We start from the raw sequence: 22,129 nt of genomic DNA, 5'->3' as shown, positions 1-22,129 counted from the left end.
AAGCTAAGAGCATAGGCATAAACGAATTGTGCCTAGTATAACACAGAGAAAAACAAGATTGAAAGGTGCAAGAAATTTCATCGATATTTTCCCTTAAGTGGGCAGATGAAATTCCTGAAGTGTGATGTGTGCAGGATGAAACACAAAAACATTGGTAATCAGTGAGTAGTTTTGATATACCAGTAGTTAAGGGTGAATCTAGACCAGCTTGAGTTGGCCAGAATTGGAGGAGCACAGCAGCCTTCGAGCACAATACTGCAGATGCTGGAAATCTGAAATAAAAACAGAAAATGCTGGAAAAACTCAGCAGGTCTGGCAGCGTCTGTGGAGAGAGAAACAGAGTTAACGTTTTGAGTCCCAATGACTCTTCTTCAGACCTGTTGAGTTTTTCCAGTGCTTTGTTTTAATCTCAGAGGGCTGTAAGGATGGAACAGGGGGGCGGGGGGAGGGGGGGCGTTGTGGTAGCTAGTGGGAAGGCAGGAGGGTGGGAATGTGAAGTGGGTGATAATTTTTAGGTTGTGGCATGGCTAGACCAAGGGCTAATATAGCACAACAGGCAAAGTGTAACCATGGCTTCCATTAACTAGTTCTCTACTATTTTGGTGATATAAGTCAGCATTCTAGTTGCTGATAGTTGCTCTTTGTGATTGGGTTTCCAAATGCTGTGTCTATAATAGTCTAGGTTCCTTAATTCACCCTTAACTACTGGTATATCAAAACTACTCACTGATTACCAATGTTTTTGTGTTTCATCCTGCACACATCACACTTCGGGAATTTCATCTGCCCACTTAAGGGAAAGTATCGATGAAATTTCAATCTTGTTTTTCTCCGTGTTGTACTGTAACGCTGTTCATTAGAGGCGGCTCACGGTTAAAAATCCTGCACGTGTTAAATTATTCCCCTTAATAGCATCATAAATAGGAACTGTGAACAGCATTCATAATATGTTTGCAGGGAAACGCTACACAAAATGCCTATTCCCAACATTCTGTCTGAAAACTCAGTGGGAAGAATTTTCCGGTCGGCGAGCAGGGGCGGGGCCCGCTCACTGACGTGTAAAATGACGCATGGGCCCTGATGTCACCGCGCGTCATTTAGGTTTTCAGTTCGGCGGGCATGCAGCCGAGTTAGCTGCGTGCCCGCCAAAATGTCAAAGGCCTGTTAAAGCCTGTTAAAAACTAATTAAAACAGTTAAATGAGCTGCCCGTTCAACCTTAAGATTGGTGGAGGGGGGCAGGCAAAGAGCCCAGGCAGCCTTTGCATTTTTCATGAAATCTCATCCACGGGCAGGATGAGGTTTCATGAAGTGTTTTAAAATTTAATAAAAATTATTTAAAAAATTCATTGACATGTCCCAACTGATGTGACATGTTTTAAAAGTTTTTTTTAATTTAAATTTTAAAACCTTAAACTTATCTCCGAGGCACAGAGGTGAGCTTCTGACCTCAAATACTCTATATCATAAAGATTCCCTCCTCCCACCTCTGTAATATTGTCTGCCTCCCATCAAGCCTCAGAACTTCTTTGTAAAACACTGATTACGTCTTTGGTGGTATAATGTTTTCAGTTCTAGGCAGCACACTTCAGGAAGGATGTTGAAGTCTTAGAAAAGATGCAGAAGAGGTTGACTAGAATGGTACCAGAGATGGAGAGACCTTAGTTATGTGAAGAGACTGGAGTAGCTGGGATTGTTCTCTTTAAAGTAGGGAAGGCTCAGAAGAGATTTAGTAGAGGTGTTGAAAATTATGAACAATTTTGATTGTGTAAATAAGGAGAAATTGTTTCCAGAGGCAGAAGGGTTGGTAACCAGAAGAGACAGATTTAAGGTGATTGGTAAAGGAACCAGAGGTGACATGAGGAATCACTTTTTTACAGAATGAATTGTAGTCAACTGGAATGCACCGTCTGAAGGGGTGGTGGGAGCATATTCAAAAGTAACTTTCAAAAGGAAATTGGATGAATAATTGAAAGGAAAAAGAATCAGAGGCTTACGTAGAAAAAGCAGGGGATGGGATGAATTGGATAGCTGTATGGCACAGGCACAATGGGCTGCACGGCCTCTTTCTGTGCTTTATCATACCATGATCTTTGATAAACACCCTACTTGTTACAAAATACTGTATCCTCTGACTCACCATGAGAAGCGCCATGAAAGAGATCTACTAGCCCGTATTTATTTTTTGCAGTGAACAAGGTAGTCTCTCCCACAAGGGGAAAGATCCTTTCAGCATCCACCATGTCAAATATCCTCAGGATCTTATATGTTTCAATAAGATCATCTTTCATCCTCTGCCCTCTGATTCTTTTTTTTGTACTGTTACTTGTTTCTTTCTATCACCTTAAAAGATAACACTGTTGCTTGCTTGAATCCACCCAGAAAATATAGAATATTTTTTCACGTTCTTTGTTAATGCCTACAGCCTTAAGAAATGGCCAATTTTCAGACTGTTGTTTGCCTGGTACTGTGAAAATCCTTTGGCTGTACAGAGATATCTTTAATAAAACAATATCTCTGTAAAGTTTATCTTCATTTTTAAAAAATATTTTATTTTACTAATGCATTGGCAGAAATGTGGCGTTCATTGTTTTTGTCATGTATTCTCATCAGCAGTGATGGCGAGTCTGGCTCACAAAGTGTCTGTGACCAGCTTGTGTCTCCAATGGCATTGGCAGCCTGTACCAGGGTAGATTCATGTTTTGCACCATGGTTTGTGCCTTCTCTTGGCATCTCATTAAAGTTTGCCCAAATTGAGCTTCATCTTTGCCATCACCTGGATCAGCTGGGCACAGGTACGTTACTGACAAAACAAATGTGCTAGTTTAGTTTTTGGAACTTTTCAGTTCTAAGCTAAAGCTCTGTCAGTTTATTTAGAGGAAATCTGTCACAACTTATTGAAATCGTTGTTAAATATAATTGGAAGAAGGGCAAAGTGTGCTTTCTTAAAGATATATTTTTGCTTTTATTCAAAGAATTATATTAATTGATTTTCCTAATATATTGTTTATTGAAGTTTTGCTAGTTAATTTCCACTGTAGATAAGAGCTCATGTTGAGATTATATATTAAACAAACAAACTAATGCTGTGTGCTGCTTCAAAACTAACTCAAATCAGAGAGTTTAGTATTATCGCATAGATGTATTTAGGGGCAAGTTACTTAAGTACATAAGGGATAATGGAATAGAAGGATATGCTTATAAGATGAGATAAAGTGAGCTCGGGTGGAGCATAAACACCAGCATACACTGGTTGGGCCAAATCACCTGTTTCTGTGCTGTAAATTCTACTTAATTTAGAATAGACCATTTAACTATCACATTTGTTTTGAATGGGAAATGAAAATTTTGAATTTTAAACAAAGGATTTGATATCCTTCATTTGCTAATTTAGGATTTGAAAATACACTGTGAGAAAATACTACCTAAGAGGTGTGTCCATAATTCACCTCTGTGCTATTTTTTTGGGGATTCCTCTCTTTAATCTGAGTATAATTTAAATGCCTCAATTTGTAGTATTTAGGCTTTTCAGTATCTTCTGATTTTAGTCGCTGAAATTACAGATGATCTGATTTTCACAAAATCCCAGAGCACAGAAGGAGGCCATTTGGCCTATTGTGCCTGTGCTGGCCCTCAAAGTGTGATCCAATTACTCCTACATCACTAATTCCTTTCTAAATTCAAAATCCATTCTGTTTTTAATTTTGAAATAACAACTACATGGAATGGGATAAATAATGCCATTGATATCATCAAATGAATTCCTCCTATTGCATCTGGGAAGATGGTTTTATAATTATGAACATTGAAGGGACAAAAATAAAATGGTTTTATTTCATCTTAAGAGTTGTAATTAAAAGTAACTATTTGGCTGAATGTTGATTATAAATCAGTGAATGGTTTTAATTTTTATTATTTGATATGATCCATCAAAATAAAAAAAAGAACATTGCTGCATTGTTGCTTGAAATATTTATTTTATACCACAGCACATCCCAGCCGCCTCCAAACATTCATCCCTGATAGAAAGTTGCCTGCAGAACAAGAGTACATGATTGTTTCTCTGAAAAGCCCAAACGTCTACTTGCGGCAATGGTCTGATGGCCCGGTCTGCCGAGAGCTCCAGTTTTCTGCCATGGCTGACTGCAAACTCCTCGAGTACCGCAACCTAACCATGTTAAGCATTTTAAAGCCCTTAATTTTTCATGGACAAGTGGCCATTAGCAACAGTTCCGTGGAGCAGCTGATGGACGGAAATGTGTTTGTCGATCCTGTGTTTATCAATGTGGGCCAGCATGCAATTCATTCACTGGACACGGCAGTTCGTGCTTGGAAGCAGGTACGTTAAAACAAATGATATTGTCTAAGCCATCTTAATGCTTTTCAGAACACTGGAATAGGAATAGGTCACTGAACCCCTGAAGCCTGCTCTGTCATTCCGTGAGATCAAGGCTTAGCTGTGACCTAACTTCAAACACCCGCTTTTGCCCTATATCCCTTACTGCCCTTGGATAACAAAACTCTCAGATGGAAAATTAGCATAAAATGCCATATTCGCCATTTTAATTAGGGTGATAAAAGGTTCTCCAAGGTCTCATCAATCAAAATAAAATTAACCTAATAAAATGCCTCTTTAAACAATAAGCCCCAAACTTTTAATTGAAAGTAAAAAACAAAGGAAGCTTAACAGATAAAATTATAATATATTCCTCGTTGTCAATACACTCCAGTTCCTCTGGTGCCCATTATTTCCAGAAGGCCTCAAGCATACAGAGGATTTAGGAGTAGGAGTAGGCCATTCAGCCCTTTGAACCTGCTCCACCATTCAATAAGATCATAGCTGATCTGGTTGTCGTCTCAACTCCACTTTGCTGTCTGCCACCCATAACCCTTGACTCCCTTGTCTGTCAAAAACATGTCTAACTCTGCCCTCAGTAAATTCAATGACCCAGCCTCCATTGCTTTCTGGGGAAGAGAATTCCACGTACTAAAGACCCTTTGAGAGAAACCATTTCTCCTCATCTCTGTCCTAAACGGTAGTCCTCTTATTAAACTGTGTCCCCTGGTTCTAGTCTCTCTCACAACTGGAAACATCCTCCCACTATCTACACTATCAAATTCCCTCAGGATCTTATATATTTCAATATGTCACCTCTCATTCTTCTAAATTCTAATGGGTATAAGCCCAACTTGTTCGACCTTTCATCATGAGATAAGACCCTTATCCCAGGAATATGTCAAGTAAACCTTCTCTGCACTCCCTCTAATACAATTATATCTTTTTTCAAATAAGGAGACCAAAACTGTACACAGTATTCTAGATGTGGCCTCACGAAGGCCCTGACCAGCTGCAGTAAAGCGTCCCTACTTTTATATTCCATTCCTCTTGCAATAAATGCCAACATTCTATTTGCCTTCCGAATCACTTCCTGTACCGGCATACTAACTTTTTGTGATTCACATACCAGGACACCCAGATCCATCTGTACCACCGAGTTCTGCAATCACTCTCCATTTAAAAAGTATACTGCTGTTCTATTCTTCCTACCAAAGTGGACAAGTTCACATTTTCCAACATTATACTCCATCTACCAATTTTTTGCTCACTCACTTAACCTATCTGTATCCCTTTGCAGACTCTCTACATCCTTTTCCTACTTACCTTGGTATCATTGGCAAATTGAGCTACCATACATTTAATCCCTTCACCCAAATCATTGATGTAGATTGTAAATAGTTGAGGCCCCAGCACTGATCCCTGTGTCACTCCACTTGTTGCAGCTTGCCAACCTGCCGACCCAAAAAAGATCCTTAAGTCACTTCTCTCTGCTTCCTGTTAGCTAACCAATTCTTTATCGACGCTGATATATTACCCCCTGCTCTGTGTAATCTTGTTTTGATCACACCTTTTGATGTGGCACCTTATCAAATGCCTTCTGGAAATCCAAGTACACCACATCTACCTGTTCCCCTTTATCCACCTTGCTTCTTACTTCCTCAAAAGTAAACCCGACTTCCCTTTCACAAACCCATAGGGCTGAATTTTCTCACCATCAGGGGGGACGTTGAAGGGCAGGCGTGCACAGGCGCGCTCCCGATTGGAGGCATGGCGCCATTTTATGTGGGCGGGCCAATTAAGGCCCACCCAGCGTGACGTCCACCGGGAAGCGCTATGCGCTTCCTGTGCGGTTGGCGGGGAATCCCAAAATCGAGAGTGCGCTCTTTCGTGCGTGCGCACAAAAGAGCGCACTCATCTCCCTAGGGCTAAATGCTGCCTCAGGGAGATCAGCTGTAAATGTCAAAAACCTTAAAATAGAAAAATAAAATTTCCTTAACATTTCCCCTCATGTGACAATGTCACATGAATTGGGACAAGTCCATAATTTTCAAAAAAATTTATTAAAATTTTTTTAAAGCTACATGAAACCTCATTCCACTTGTGGATGAGGTTTGATGCTTTTTCTAGTTTGCGCCAGGGCTGCTGGCCGGCCCACCAACCTTAAGGTTGGACGGGCAGGTCCTTTAATTACATAATTGACTCTGTCAATGGCCTCAATTGGCCATTGGCAGGTCAGCGGGCATGCAGCTAATTTCGCTGCCCCCCCGCCTTCCTGAAAATTCAAATGGGGTGCGGTGACATCGGGAGTTCCCCCCGACGTCACTGCGTGTCATTTTGCGCATCAGTGAGCAGGCCCAGCCCCCACTTGCCAAGGCGTAAAATCCTGCCTGTCGTGGCACTGCCTGAACCAATTATGATTTTCTAAGTATCCTGCTGTAATCTCTGTAATAATAGATTCTAGCAATTTCCCTGTAACAGATGTTAGGCTAACTGGCCTGTAGTTTCCTGCTTTCCGTCTCCCATCTTTCTTGGATAAAGGTGTTACATGAACTACTTTTCAATCCACAGGCCCCCTTCCGGAATCGAAGGAATTTTGGACGATTATAACCAATACATTTACTATCTGTGCAGCCCCTTTCTTTAAGACCCTGGGATGCAAGCCATCTTGGTCCTTTCAGGCTTTAGGTCTAATAGTTTTCCCAGCACCTTTTTCCCTCGCGATGGTGATTGTTTTAAAGTTCCTCCCTTCCCTTCCTCTTGATTTTCAAGTCTCTTTGGGAAGTTTTCTAAAGGGCAGAATTTTTGGGTCGTTGGGCAGGCATGGCAAGCGGGCCCAGGAGCAGCTGGGAAATGAACCTCAGTGCTCCTGCCTGCGAGCGCCAATGTCTGTGCATGTGCAAGGGAGCGCACACTTAAAGCTCCCTGAAGGCAGGGAGCTGCCTCGGAGCTGAACAATTTTAAAACCAAAAATTAAGATTTTTAAAATCTGGAAAAAATGTTCCAATGTGGGACTCACTCACAATAACATCAGTTAGAATAACAATTCTGCCCCAAAATTTATATATTTTTTTTATTTAATTGTGGAAACCTCATCCCGCCCATGGATGCTAAAAGGTCAAAAGGCCGCCTGGCTGATTTGCCCGCCTGCTAATCGTAAGGTTGGACGGGGGCAGCGAAATATTGGTTTAAATTAATTAAGGGCTTCAATAGGCCTCTTAATTGTCGACGGGTGCGCTGCCCAATCTCTCACCTGCACCTGCTGCCCTAAGTCTTCTGCAGTAAAAACATAGACAAAATACCTGTTCAACACCTTTGCCATTTCTTTGTTTTCCATCATCAATTTGTTAGACTCACTCTCTAGAGGACGAACACTAGCTTTAAATGCATTTTTCCTGTTTAAATACTTGTAGAAACTGTTACTATCTGCTTTTATATTACTAGCTAGCTTTCTCTCATACTCTTCTTTCTCATTCCTTATTTTATTTTAGTCATTCTTTGCTGGTTCATAAAATTTGGCCAATCTTCTGACCAACTGCTAATCTTTGCAGATTTGTACAGTGTTTGATCCTATCCTTAACTTGCTTATTCAGCCATGGATGATGCATCCTTCTCAAAGAGCCTTTCCTTCTCACTGGGATAAATCTTTGCTGAGAGTTATTAAATATCTCCTTAACCTTTTTAAACTTTTAACCTAGTTTCCCAGTTCGCTTTGGCTAGATCTGCTTTCATACCTTTATAATACCTTTATTCAGGTTTAAAAAACTAGTCTCAGATTCACACTTCTCCCTTTCAAATTGAACATGAAATTCTATCATGTTATGCTTGCTGTTGCATAGAGGTTCCTTTACTATGAGGTTATTGATTAATCCTGTCTCATTGCTCATGACAAGTTTAGAATAGCCTGCTCCCTGGTTGGCTCTAGAGTACTGTTCTGAGAAATTGTCCCAAATAACTCTATAAATCTTTTTCCAGGCTACCTTTGCCAATTTGATTCACCCAATCTACGTGTAGATTAAAGTCACCCATGAATATTATGGTACCTTTCTTACACACCCCATTTACTTCTTTCTGTATAGCCTGTCCTACCTTGCAACTACTGTTGGGGGTTCTCTAAACTACTTCCACAAGTGTCCCCTTATCTTTACTGTTTCTCATCTCTATCCAAACTGACTCTTGCTCTTTCAAGCCAAGGTCATTTCTCACTACTGTACCAATGACATACTTAATTAACAGAGCAACCCACTACCTTTTCCTAGCTTCCTATCTTTTCGAAATGTCAAATATTCTTCAATATTTAGGTCGCAGCCTTGGTCACCCTGCAACTATATCTGTCTGATGGCTATCAGCTCATGCATATTTATTTCTATCTGTGCTAATAATTCATGCATTTTATTACGAATGCTGCGCTCCTTTCAGATGCAGAGCCTTTAACTCAGTCTTTTTACCATTTTTACTGTCTCTGGCCTTAGCTGCTGGTGCTCTCTTAAGTTTGTACTCTCTGTCCCTTCCTGCCACATTCTGGTTTTCATTACCCAAATCATTACTCTGCTCTATTACCTTGTTGTTTCCTTTTGATTTACTACATCTCCTCTTGCATGATCCCTTCCCTCCAGTATTTAGTTTAAAGCCTCCTTCGCCATCCTAGTTATACAACTTGTCTGAACATCTTACATCATGGTTTATTTGAAGACTGCTCCAACGGTACAGCTCCCACTTTCCCCTGAATCGAATCCCATTTCTCCCACACTGATCTTTGAGCAACACATTCGTCTCTCTAATCTTATTTACCCTATGCCAATTTCCTCGTGGCTCAGGTAGTAATCCAGAGATTATTACCTTTGAAGTTCTCCTCATTATCTTTCTGCTATGCGCACATTGGCTGCTGCATTTCCTACATCATAACAGTAGCTACACTTCAAAAGTACCTCATGGTTGTAAATAGTTTTGGGACATCCCTTGGTTGGTCTTGAAAGGTGCTTTATAAATGCCATTATTTCTGATGTAACTTCTTTACTGATGATAGTGACTCTTTCAGATTTTGAATTGATATTAAATGACAAAACTAGTACTGTAAAATATATTTAATTCCATAACTACCAAACATTCACTAAGTCCTGTAAACTAACACGAGCACTATGTTCAGAAGGGTTATTTAAGTATGCAGTGTCTTTGAAAACTTCCCTTGCACGCAATATCTTCTGTCTGAATTTCAAACATTCACCTGATTTCATCTTCAATTCATGAAATTGCCTTTTGGATGCTTCTAGCACTGTGCAGAAATGTGTCAGTATTTCATATGAGGCAAAAACTGTTGAATGTCTAGGAATGATAGCAGACCAGTAATCTAATCTGTTGATTCATGTTATGGGAAACATTGTATTATATATTTTTAAAAATGAACCTGCATTCTGATTTTCTGGAACATTGCGCACTGATTAATATGGATTTGGCCTCTTCTCCTGTGCAGCTTATTTAATGGAGTAGACGAGGGCCTGTCTTGGAACTGTATCTGTGTTTAAAGTTTCTTCTTTTTGCTTTTAAAATGCCCTTTTCCCCCTCAAGGGTGGAGGGCAGGTGAACAGCCCTGGACTGTGTCAATGAGGGGCCGTTCCTGTGAGCAGGGTGCACTGGATCATGTTATCCTTGTAGGCTGATTTATAAGAATCTTCCAAGTGTAGCAGATAGAATTGAATATCTAGAAGTCAGGGACTCAGTTACAAACTACGTCCTGAAAGAAAAAGTTCTGTTTAATCCTCCTGTACAATTCTGTAGTTCAGTTTTTTTCAACACTGTGGTTCTTTTCAGTGTACATTATGCAAGCAAATAATACGTAATCAACGTGAACATTCCTTGTGTCTGATTCTTTTTTTAAACTATTTTCTTTCATAATATATTTCAGATTATTTTTACATCGCAATGCCAAATCCTGCTTGTTTGGTGCCAGGGATGTTTCTGAGAGGCAGTATTTCAATGACTTTCCAAATTGCTTTGGTCAAATTGAACCCACTCACTGGTCAGCCTTGAAAACCCTAGTTTGCTCGTTTTTAAGAGCAGAACGCTGATCTGAGATGCTAGCATTTTGTCTGAATATTTTTGCAGTCATTAAAACTTAAGCATCAGAGCCACTGCCAACTTTAAGTTCTAAATCAGTATATAGATGAGACGCAAATCCTCCAGAAGTATCCAATTTTTTTTAAACAACTGTTTTATTAAGTACTATGGAGAATTTAAAATGCTGGCATTGACAGTAACCAGCTTTTGTCAGTCATCTGAAATATTAACCAGTGTATTCACATCCTCGGGTTTTCAGGCTGTGGTATTTACCACTAGGCGGACGGCTGCTAAATATCTTTAGGGCTGATCTAATGCACACTGATGTTTTCTGTTCCAGAATGAACATCCAGAGGCAGAGGAGTTGGTCTTCAGCCACTTTGTGATATGTAACGACACTCAGGAGACACTGCGGTTTGGCCAGGTGGATACTGATGAAAATGTTCTATTGGCCAGTCAGCACAGCCATCAGTACAGCTGGCGCTCACACAAGTCCCCCCAGGTATTACAAAACGTAGCTTGCTGAATTATTCTTTGGCGGCTCCTTCAGGGGACTGAGCAGTAATAATAACAGCAGGTGCCTTGAAGTAGATATTAATATAGTTGTAAGTTTAATGCAAGCTTTTTATGATTAGAGTTCGGAAAATGTCAGTGATGCACCAATGCAACTGCCTCCAATTTAGTTTAAATACTGACTGCCAACATAAAGCACAGCTTATCTTAAATGTACTGCAACAAGTCAAGGAGCAACCCTTTAAGGATACCAGTAATATTTCCCCACCCCAAGGTCAGAATACAAGTTTGGCATTTTCTTGTGACTTCTGTATGAAAGTGATGAACATTCTGGCTCTCTCACAGCTTTTGCCTTTAATTCTGTCATTTCCGCTGGAAGCAAATTGTGAAAGGAAACATTTATTTCTTGCAGTGCGGCGCTTTCAGTTCTGAAAGGTTAAGAGAACATTAACAAGCATGAGGCACTGATGTGTAGTTTGTTCCACAAAGGTGGAATTTCATTTTATTTTTAAATAGCCTGTTCTTGACAGTTGCAGTGATGTGAAGTATGCTCAAACCGGTAGGTGTCCTAATTGAGGCTGATGTGATACTGTAAGGATTTTCCAACCTCAGCTTTCAAATTAACTTTTCAAAAGGAACTGGAAAACAGATGATTGGATTCAGACCAGAATCCAGTACATTTAAGCCGAACCGTGCCATAGAGCCGCAGCTGTACATCGTTTCTCTCTTAATTACCCATCCTGCTGCTACTCCCTCACCTTCCCAACCTAGTCAAATGGCAATACTCTCTTTTAAGTCCCGTTTCGATCGTCGTGCCACCAACAGTACTTTACCTGCACTTTCTCTACAAAGCCGGCACCATTTTGCTCTGTCAAAACGAAACAGCACAATAACTGTCACTGGCCCTGACTTCCCAGTTACCAGTGAAGCAATGGTGCTCAGCACTGGCCTCGAAAAAAGTGGCCCACAAAAATCTAGCAATCTCTGTGGCACGGATTTCCCCTTTCCCAAAGTTAGCTTGAATCTGTTACCAAAACTATGGGATCTCCAAGTGTCTGGCCACAGTGACACGATCAAGTAGGTTAAGCAGCCAATTATATTGAGGTACTTTCACAGGCAGCAAAACAGGAAGTAAAATGCACTTCACTTTTAATTAGATTTTACTGCGGGTAAAATAAATGATTGGGACATACTTGAGATTAAGGTGGTTGGCATTCTTCCATCTGTGAGTGATGATGGTGGAGCCCAATCCCACGACTCTGAGGTTAAGAACCTCATACTCTACCAACTGAGCTCTCTGGGCTTTCTCTCCATTTGTTTTTTTGGCTCGATAGCCTGGGCAGGATTTGGAGACATAGAGATGCCCAGCATCTTCATCTCCTTCTTGATCTTATAGGCTGAATCCAGAGAAAGGGCAGGAGCCCTTATGTCTGGAGCCCACTTGGTAGGAGGAGTTGTTAGAAAATGTTTGCTTAAAGGGATCACCAGCCACCTATAGTACTCCATTCCAGTGCCTTTGACTCTCCTGAGTCAGACCCACAAGGCAGTGGATGCTATTTGACCCGTAGCTGAGACGTGGTTGATGGACACCAAGGCATGTCCATATGCTGGTGGGCCTGTATATCACATCTCTGGGAACCTAGCTTCCTCTGAGATCCCCTGTCGTTCAGGCTAGTGCAGTAGAGTGCCTATTTGCCATCAGTTGCCCTGGAGAGGCACTGCAGGGGATTGTAGTGATACAGAGGCTCGGTATTAATGGGAGAGACTTACGCACTCGGCTCCTTCTTTGTAGTAAACTAGCTAGTGGCAGTGATTATGAACTGCACTTGATACATAGCGTTACCCTGTGGCGAACCAATGACATAAAAGGTAGAAGATGAAATATCATAAACCATTTTGAATGGAATTTTTTTTATCATTATGACAAAATTGGCATTCCACAAACATAAAATTAGTTCTGCAGAGCCAGGGAGGCATTTCATTGGTAATTTAATAAGTTACTATAAACAATTGCACCTCAGTTAACAAGGTGTAATGGTTTTGAAGAGTTTTTACAGTGTAAAAGAGCAAGTTCTAATCAGTTCAATGATCTCTGAAGCTGCTGCAAATAGCAGCGCAAGAATTATTACCAGCATCTGCTGTCTAAGAAATTGTTGAACTTAGTGGGGAGAAGTTTCGACGAGCGGGGGCGGCGCCCGCTTGCCGAGGCGTAAAATGACGCAGGGTGTCGTCGGGATGTCACTGTGTGTCATTTATACTTTCAGTTCGTTGGGTGCGCAGCTGAGTCGGCTGCACACCCGCCCAAATGTCAAAGGCCTGTCAAGGCCATTAATTAACTAATTAACCCTATTGAGAAAGCTGCCTGTCCAATCTTAAGGTTGGCGGGCAGACGAAGAGTCCAGGCGGTCTTCGCATTTTTCATGGAGCCTCATCCACGGGCAGCTTGAGGTTTCATAAAGGGTTTATAAATTAAATAAATTTTTCCATTAAAGTTCATTGACATGTCCCAGCTCATGTGACACTGTCACATGAGGGGACATCATAATTTTTCTATCTTCGTTTTTAAATTTTTAAAACTTAAAACTAATCTCCCTGAGGCACCTCTGTGCACGTGCGAAAGAGCGTACTCCCAACTCAGGGACCCCTGCCCGCATAGGGAGCGCACAGCGCTTTTGGGTGCACGTCACGCTGGGCAGGCCTTAATTCTTTCCAGTACAGGAGTCTATAAAGCGTGTAGTAGAAAGATGAGGTGCTGTTGCTCGAGTTTATGTTGAGATTCATTGGAACAGCATGGGAAGCAGAGGACAGAGGGGTCAGAGTGGGACACTTAAAATGGCAAGCAATCAGAACCTTTGGGTCAGGCTTGTAGACTGAAAAAAGCTGTTCAACAAAGAGATCATGCAGTCTACATTTGGTCTCTCCAGTATAGAGCACACTGAGTGGTGAGCAGCCAATACCGTACACTGAATTGACAAGTAAATCACTGTTTCAGGAGTGTCAAATTTGTATCACTGCCCTCCCATACAAATGGTATCAGTTTAAGTTTAGTTTTAAGGGGTACAATTTATCCCTCCAAGTTGCTTTATTCATATTATCTGCTCGTTCAAATTGAAATTGTGCAAAATAATCCTTCTGTTGAAAATGCATTGAGATCTAATTGTTTAATTCAATTCATACACACTCACAGGAACCTGTCCTTTGCAAAGAGAAAGGATGGGCTGAATCTTACCTATGTCGGGTGGGCTGGGTGGGAGGGGGAGGGGGAGGGCGCGGAGTCGATCGCCACCCACAGTTGGCTGCGCGTCGCCATTTTACGTGGGCAGGCCAATTAGGCCCGCCCAACGTAAGGTGCGGCCGGTAATGCTCAGCGTTACCGGGCGGGTGGGGTGTGGGTGTGGGAGGAGGGAGAGTCAGGGCCTGCGCATGTGCACGAAAGAGCGCAGCAATATCCCTGAGGTACGGAGCTGCCTCAGGGAGAATAAGTTGATAAAAAAAATTTGTTATAAGTAAAGTAAAAAATTATGTAAACATGTCCCCTCGTGTGATAGTGTCACAAGTGCAGCAAAATTTATTAAATTATTTTATAAAACCTTCAGGAAACCTCATCCTGCCCGTGGATGATCTTTCCTGAAAAAGGCGAAGGCTGCTTGGGCTCTTCACCTGCCCGCCAACCTTAAGGTTGGATGGACACCGTTGTTATTAAGCTTAATTACTTTTTTAATGGCTTTAATAGGCCGCTGACAGCTGCCACCCGCCGAACGAAAGATCAAGATGATGCGTGTTGACGTTCTGATGCACGTCCGATATCACCTCGCGTCATTTTACCCGTTGGTGTGTTGGGCCCACTCCCAGCACGCCGATGGCAATATTCTGGCCAACATGACCATGCATTTGCCTTTTTGAATTACACAAAAGCTTGGGGGACAGCCAATCTCTGGTTCATTCCCCATGGCAATGCCTTTAATGATCTTGAGTCGACTTGCCTAGTTTGAATTTAATTTAATCAGAAGCTTGGCAGTTAACTGTTCCCTGGTGCATTCTCCATGGCAACACCTCTAACAATCAGAGTCCTGTAGCCAACCAATCTGCACCTCTTGTCATGCAGTATAATTTGTTGTTCCTTTTGGTATTTGATATTCTTGTGAATCTGTCATCATGCGTGCAAGGCAAAAAGCTTCGACAGCATGTCTCCTTTTTTTTTCAACAATAATTCAATTCTCTTAATTTAAATCACTGGTTAATCCAGATTGGAATCGCGCCTTGAATGGGCGCTGAGTAGTGAAATTCAAAGTCAACTCTATGATCAATGTCAAGTACAACTCCTCCTTCATCTGCATGGAGGTACACAGCAATTTGAAGCAAGCTTTTAGGAGGAGTTTGTGAGCTGTTTTCAGAAGCTGTTCAGGAATATGGCTATCCCAAAAATCCTGGATGCTGAAAAAAAATTTTAAAATATTGAAATATGGGATAAGCACTCCGGAGGGAAAAGGGAAGCTAGGACACATAAATTTATCACCACTCTCTCTGCCTATCTGAAAAACAAGTCGAGACTTTTACCAGGGATGATATGTACCACAATTTATCCTCACATCAAACTCAGCTTGCTGAGCTGGTTTAAGGAGGTCAAAGGATCTTTTAGGCTGTTTGACCTCACCTTGCTGCAGAAGATGAATGAATTTGCCGAATAATTTCAAACCGCTACCATACAATCAAATCCAGGCCCACACAAAACATTCCCACAACAAGTGCCGACAGCTGAAATCTTTATCTCATTACAAGCCAGGGGTCACCTCCACTGTTAATAAAAAACTGGTCTTTTTTGCTGAAAAGAGAAAAAATGGAAAAGCAGAATGTTAATTTCAGAATGTTCAAGTGGAAAATTACCAAGTAGCGTATTGAACGCCACTATGAAATCAGCTGTGATCCAGTTGAATGGTGAAACAGGCTCCCCTATTCCTGTTCCGATGTTTGTACGATAGCAGTGAGGGGGCCGTGGTGATTTTTAAAAAAAGTCTTTTTGGTCACTGAGAAGTCGAAAATTCAGGCACATATTTCACAGTGCTATTACTTTGCCCAGAATCTACACGAACAATGAATGGCCATTTTGAGACGTGGTCGTGTCACTTTAAGCAATGTATGGCATTGGAAGGCAGCATAATTGACAACTGCGGGTCTCATGTGAAATACCTGCATCTAAATGTAACAGAGCTATTATTCCTACCAGCAACTGACTTGGCAGTAAAATCCAGCCATTGCTGCTAGTGCTATGTATACAACAAAACAGCATAACAACAACGCATATTTATATAACATCTCTAATGTAGTAGAATGTCCCATGGTGCTTCACAGGAGTGTTAACAGACAAAAGTTGATACCAAGCCATGTAAACAAATATTAGAATGGGTGAAGTTAGTTTTATTGAAGTAACTTAAAGGAGAAGAGAGCGGTGGAGATGTGGAGGGGTTTAGGAAAGGAATTTCGCAGTTTAGGAACTAAATAGCTGGAGGCATGGCAGCCAATGGTGGAGCGAAGGAAATTGAGGATGCACAAGAGACTAGAGTTGGAATACAGAGATCTTGCAGAATTGCAGGTAGTGAGGAGATTGTAGAAATAGGAAGGGAACGAGGTCATGGACTAATTTGAATGCAAGGATGAGAATTTTAAAATCGAGGTATTGCCGAACTTGAAGGCCAGTGAGCACACTGGGGTAGGGGATGAGCGGTATTAACCCGAGAATTGGCTATTGTGAAAATCTATCACTGCATGTGATGACAGTACAGCAATTAAGTTGGACAATCTACGGGCAATCACCTGATCCTGGGAGAAGATGGCAGGAGAATCAATTGCCAAATTTAACTGAAGCATTGTAACAGTCAGCTCCGAAAAGGCAAATTCTGCATTGCGATTGTCAACAGAGTGCGTATCGAATCTGTTGCTGGTAAGGAAAACCTGCCATCCAGTTTAAACAACTCTCAGTAATGTTTGGTGCTCTGTGCGAAAGTACCAGCAAGAACAAGAGTGAAAAAGAGGTCCACGCAACTGGACCTAGTGTGAAAATGGATGCCTGGTAATCAGCTCCCACCATGGCCATTGCATCCAGTTCTACGCGATCACTCTGGAAGTAGCTGACAGTTAAACCAAATGTACCAAAGGAACTTTTCTGCTCTAAGTAGTTTGACATCTTTGTGGCAAATGTTCTATTGGCAGCAGTCAAACCACAGAGTATGTTGACTGAGCTTCACATTTGCGTTGCATTGTACAACACTCTAGTTTTGATCACTTGTGTTTCTGTATTTCAGTTGTTGCTTGGATCTCCTTATGGACTATTTTTCCGAGTGTCCTTGTAGTGTTTTCCTATTGGGCAGAATTTTGCCTTTGATGGGCAGGCGAGCCGCCGCCAAAACGGGCCCCGCCGCCATTTTAAGTGGGCGGGCCAGTTAAGGCCTGCCCAGCGGCCTGCCCGTCGGGAAGCACTATGCGCTTCCTGTGCAGGAGGAGGGAGGGATTCCCCAACTGTCAGAGTGCGCTCTTTCACACATGTGCGCAAAAGAACGCACATCTCCCTGAGGCTAAGTGCTGTCTCAGGGAGATCGTTGACAGTGCTTTAAATATCAAATAGAATAATAATAAAATATTATTAATATGTCCCCCTTATGTGACAATGTCACATGAGATGGGACATGTTAATAAATATGACTAAAACTTTATTAAACTTTTTAAAAACAGACATGAAACCTCATCCCACCAGTGGTTTCCCCTGACGTCAACCCGCATCATTTTCTTGTTGGCGAGCGGGCCCCGCCCCCAACCCGCTGACAAAAAAATTCAGGCCATTGTGTTGAGTCAAAATTGCCCATTGCTTCAGGAATAAGAATTTTGAATTATTAGGTGTAACCTGCAGTGCTTTATTTTATCCTTAAGATATTTTAAGATGCTTCACATCCCACAATTTGCTTTTTAAATGTAGTTCGTGTTATGAATGTAACCATACAACCCATATGCCCACACCACAAACAGCAAGCAGGATGAATTAGAAACTAATCATTTTTGGTGGTATTTTCACCACCTGAACTGACCGACAGAGCTTTGAACTAATGTTTCACCCAAAGACAGAACTTCCAAGAATTTAGACCTCCCCTGAAACTTCGCTGAAGTGTTATCCTAGAGTATGTCTTGGGGCAGAAATTAATGGTCACGACAGTGCGCCTGTCCACCAGCTAGAGAGCCAATGGCAACACCTCTGTGGCCATTTCTGGGAGCCCCATTAGGCAGTCTGTTGGGATTACTGGGTGCTACAGGGGAAATTTCCCCTCTCTGAGAGCCGTCGGCCAATCAGAGGCCAGCAGCTCTCCAGTACCAGCAGCACTTCTGGGAGGAGTGGCCACTGCCAGTACTGTAGTTAGCCACAGGAGAAGGATTATCGCTGGAGCCCGGAAACACAGATAAGTGGGCATGCTTGCTGAGAGGACAGGAGCATGTCTTCCCACAGGGACAGCCTTTGCTCCCAGCAAGTCCCTCCTTTGGACACAGGGAGGTGCCCCCTCCAGGCTACAGACATGGCTGGTGGCTTGACCACATGGCGTGGCTCCCATGAATTGAATACCAGCAGCAACAGGATGAGGCCCTTATGTGGAAGGACATCAGTTACCCCCAGGTGGGAAGGCCAATGTCAAGACTTCCCACCCCATTTAACTACAGCCCCCCTAAACCCCATCTCCCCACATGCTCCCAGATTTGGGCATTAAATTCCACCCTTGGAGTAGAATTTGAACCCACAGCCTTCTGATTCGGAGGCGATTGCTACTTACTACGTCAAGCTGACACCACGCCTGATGTCTAAGCTTTTTTCCACCTCCGTTTCCTCCACCTGAAATATTTTTGCTCACTCCAAAGAAAAAATAAGAATATGTATGAATTCAGCTCAATAGCTTTAAAACCAGCAGGTTAATGTTCCCAGGCTTCTGTCAGAACTACTTCAATAGCCAGCTTTCAGGAGACTATTCCAATACTCTCCTGGTTGACCTTCCACTTTGCACCCTTTGCAAACTCGAATGCATCAAAACCCCTGTTGCTCATATCCTAATCTGCACCAATTTCCATTCATCCAGCACCCCTCTGCTCATTAATGTACATTGGGAAGTCCAACAACAAGTTTAAAATTCTAATTTTTGTTTTTAATTTCTTCCTTGCCTCGCCGCTCCCTATCTTCTGTAACTTTCTCCAGCCCTACAACCCTCCAAAATATTTGCATTCCTCCAATTCTGCCCTCTTGTCTCATGCCTGATTTTAATTGCTGCGCCATTAATAGCCATACTTTCAGCTGCCTAGGCCTTAGTCACTAGAATTCCCTCCCCAAACTTCTTCACCTCCCTACATCTCCTCCTTAAAGATGCCCTTGAAACTTACCACTTCAGGACAGGTGACCAAAAGCTTGGTCACCTGTTCTAACACCACCTTCAGTGGCCCGGTGTAAAATTTTGTTTGATAACATTCAGGGAAGCACCATTGGACATTTCAATGTGTTAAAGGTACTATATAAATGTAACTTATCGTTGCCCAGTGATTAGGAGCTGTGGAAAGATGAGGAACATAGAAGACTTGTACTCACTGCCTCTAAGAAGGTGCTTAACCTTCGATCATGATCTCAATAATGGCTCTTCTGCTGAGATGATTCTCAATGCAGTCTTATATTCAATCATTTTTATTGTGCAGTGGCACGAGTACATCAGTAGTTTTGGGTGAGATGGTGATATACTGGTAACGTCACTGGACTCATAATCCAGAAGCTAAGATCTGGAGACATTGGTTCAAATCCTGCCAAGGCAATTGTTGGAGTTTAAGTTCAATTAATAAATCTGAAATATAAAGTTAATCTCAGTAATGGTAACCATCAATTGTTGTAAAAACCCATCTGGTTCACTAATGTCCTGTGTGGATGGAAATCTGTTGGCCTTACCTGGTCTGGCCTATGTGTGACTCCAGACCCACAGCAATGTGATTGACTCTTAACTATCCTCTCAAATGGCCAAGCAAGCCATTCAGTTCAAGGACAATTAGGGATGGGCAATCAATGCTGGCCTTGCCAGTGACACCCACATCCCATGAAAGATTTAAAATAAAGTTTGCACTACATGGGGCAATCTCACATTTTCATTTGTTTATGCTGAAGCTGCTATTAATGAGAAAAAGGTAAATTTCTGTACTGTGCATGGAAAAGTATTTTGAGAAAAAAAAGCAGACACAAGTGTTATGGCATAGCGGATGGTAAATGCTGAGCTGCTCACATCCCAGAGGGAAACTTGAAACAGCTGCCAAAACTGTTTTGCAATTTATATTTTTATTTTGAGGTGCGTGCCTTGAATTCAGTAGTAATAAGTTCACCGAGTCTTAGAGGTTTTTTACAAAACTAAATTAAACATTTATTAATAAAAGAAATGATTTTAAGCACATACATTGGTCTACAAATTACTACTACAATAATTCCTAAATTCCCTAATTAATCTAGCTCCCAGTTACAAATCTGTGAAGGCAACAGTAAAACAATATAGATTTCAACAGATTCAGGCAAAGCACACAATACCCTGGACAGTGATATTAAAAATGCATTCTCAGCTTCGGTTCCTGGAGACAGCAGCTTGGTACATGGAGGCTGGAGGCATTTCACACTTGTTGGATCTTATAATGCCTTCTTCCTTACACATAACCTCGCCTCCTTTATACATGTTTCTCCCTTTTTAATGTAAATCCCATTGTTCCAATATGTCTTTGCAACTTTACTTTCTCCATGACATAAATCTTTCATAGTACTCATATTATCAGTAATCTTTGGGAAAAATAAACATACCATTTGGCTTAGCCTCTGTTGGCTACATGTAACACCTTACTATCTCTTTGAAATTCACTACTCTGGTTTAACTAAAAATGCAAATGCTCTTCATACCTCACATTCTAAAACTTCAGCCATGTTTACATATTCAGCATTTCAAACCTTGTTTCCCTTCTGATACATCAAAGCACCCAGACTAGCTGTCTGCAGTTCAATTAAAACCCACACACACACACACCTACATAAAGAGAAACTAATTCAAACCCCACCAATTACCTACCTTTACAATAAATTACAATAATATGAAAATTATTATATTTTCATGACAACAAGTAATGTTGAAAGTTTTGCAGAAATCTTTCTAGTCAACCAAGGCCCCATCAGGAGGCCATTTTTCCCCCCAACTTTGGGTACATTAACCACAGACTGTATGTGGAAAAGTTTCAGAACCAGAGCCATAATAATGAAATGAATGGTAATTTATTTGCGGAGGTGAGCGGGAAACAGGTGATTGCATCCATTCAACAGAAAGAAGGAAGAATCTACAAGTACACCTTCTAATAAGGAAAAGTAAATAAGCAGTGCCGGTCAAGTTTTATAGATTTCACTGGAGTACTAGATTGAGGTAAAAATATAAAAGTTCTTTTTCAGGAATTGGAATTTCCAGTGTTTGTGCATGTCCCGATAACTGCATGAAAATACTAGGACATAGAGTGGTATAATACGTACCATGTGCTATAATGAAATGCCACAAAAATGTTAGTCAACAAAGATTATCTTGAATATTTAGTTATGGTTAAACATGGCATTTGGATATAATTGTTTCCATGCTAAATAAAGTGTTTAATTGCTCATAGTGGATGAAAGATGGAATTAAAGCCTCAAGTGTGGACAAGCCCTCAGAGTGTTAGATTAGAGGAATGTTAGATGACTTCATAGCAATAAAATTATTTCAGTCCTCTTGATAGTTCTGAACTTGCCAAGTTACTGAAGTTTCAGAACATTTAAACCAGATCTGAAGATAAATGTGAAATAATCTGTGCATTTGGAATCAGTAACTGCCCCAAAGGCTCTAGTTCATACTTGACTTCCACCAGGGAATAAAGTGAGTTAGGACAGGGGTCTCGGATACCACATACTTACAGTGGGAAAGAAAATGAAGTTACTGAATGTTAACGTCTCATGTTTCTTATTATGCAGGCATTGCACAATTATGGAGCGTTGCTCTATATAAAAAAAAACTACCCATTTTATATGATCCATATTGTAAATGGCAATTTCACTATGTTAGCTGTTTACAAAGGTCACCCTGTTAGCCCTCTGTGGGGTCACTCTACAAAATGCCAATCCAGCGTACGTGTCGTCCTGGCAAATTTCCTAAATCGTGAAATGCACAATGACA

General features: G+C 41.4%; 1 protein-coding gene across 5 annotated transcripts in view; it reads left to right on the top strand.

Moving 5' to 3' along the window:
- LOC121278899 (vacuolar protein sorting-associated protein 13B-like) overlaps positions 1 to 22,129 on the top strand; it is a 1,102,197-nt gene that overhangs the window by 993,021 nt on the left and 87,047 nt on the right. For 4 of the 5 annotated variants that reach the window (XM_041189400.1, XM_041189397.1, XM_041189401.1 and 1 more), the window contains 3 exons: positions 2,612 to 2,793; positions 3,988 to 4,337; positions 10,729 to 10,890. In XM_041189400.1, the coding sequence (XP_041045334.1) occupies positions 2,612 to 2,793; positions 3,988 to 4,337; positions 10,729 to 10,890 (694 nt within the window). The remainder of the gene's footprint in view (positions 1 to 2,611; positions 2,794 to 3,987; positions 4,338 to 10,728; positions 10,891 to 22,129) is intronic. The other variant, XM_041189399.1, reaches the window with a different exon arrangement.

This window comes from Carcharodon carcharias, chromosome 6 (genome assembly GCF_017639515.1).
Source record: "Carcharodon carcharias isolate sCarCar2 chromosome 6, sCarCar2.pri, whole genome shotgun sequence".
NCBI lineage: Eukaryota > Metazoa > Chordata > Chondrichthyes > Lamniformes > Lamnidae > Carcharodon > Carcharodon carcharias.
The sequence above is the reverse complement of the archived record's forward strand: the minus strand, read 5'-3'. Positions and strand labels throughout refer to the sequence as shown.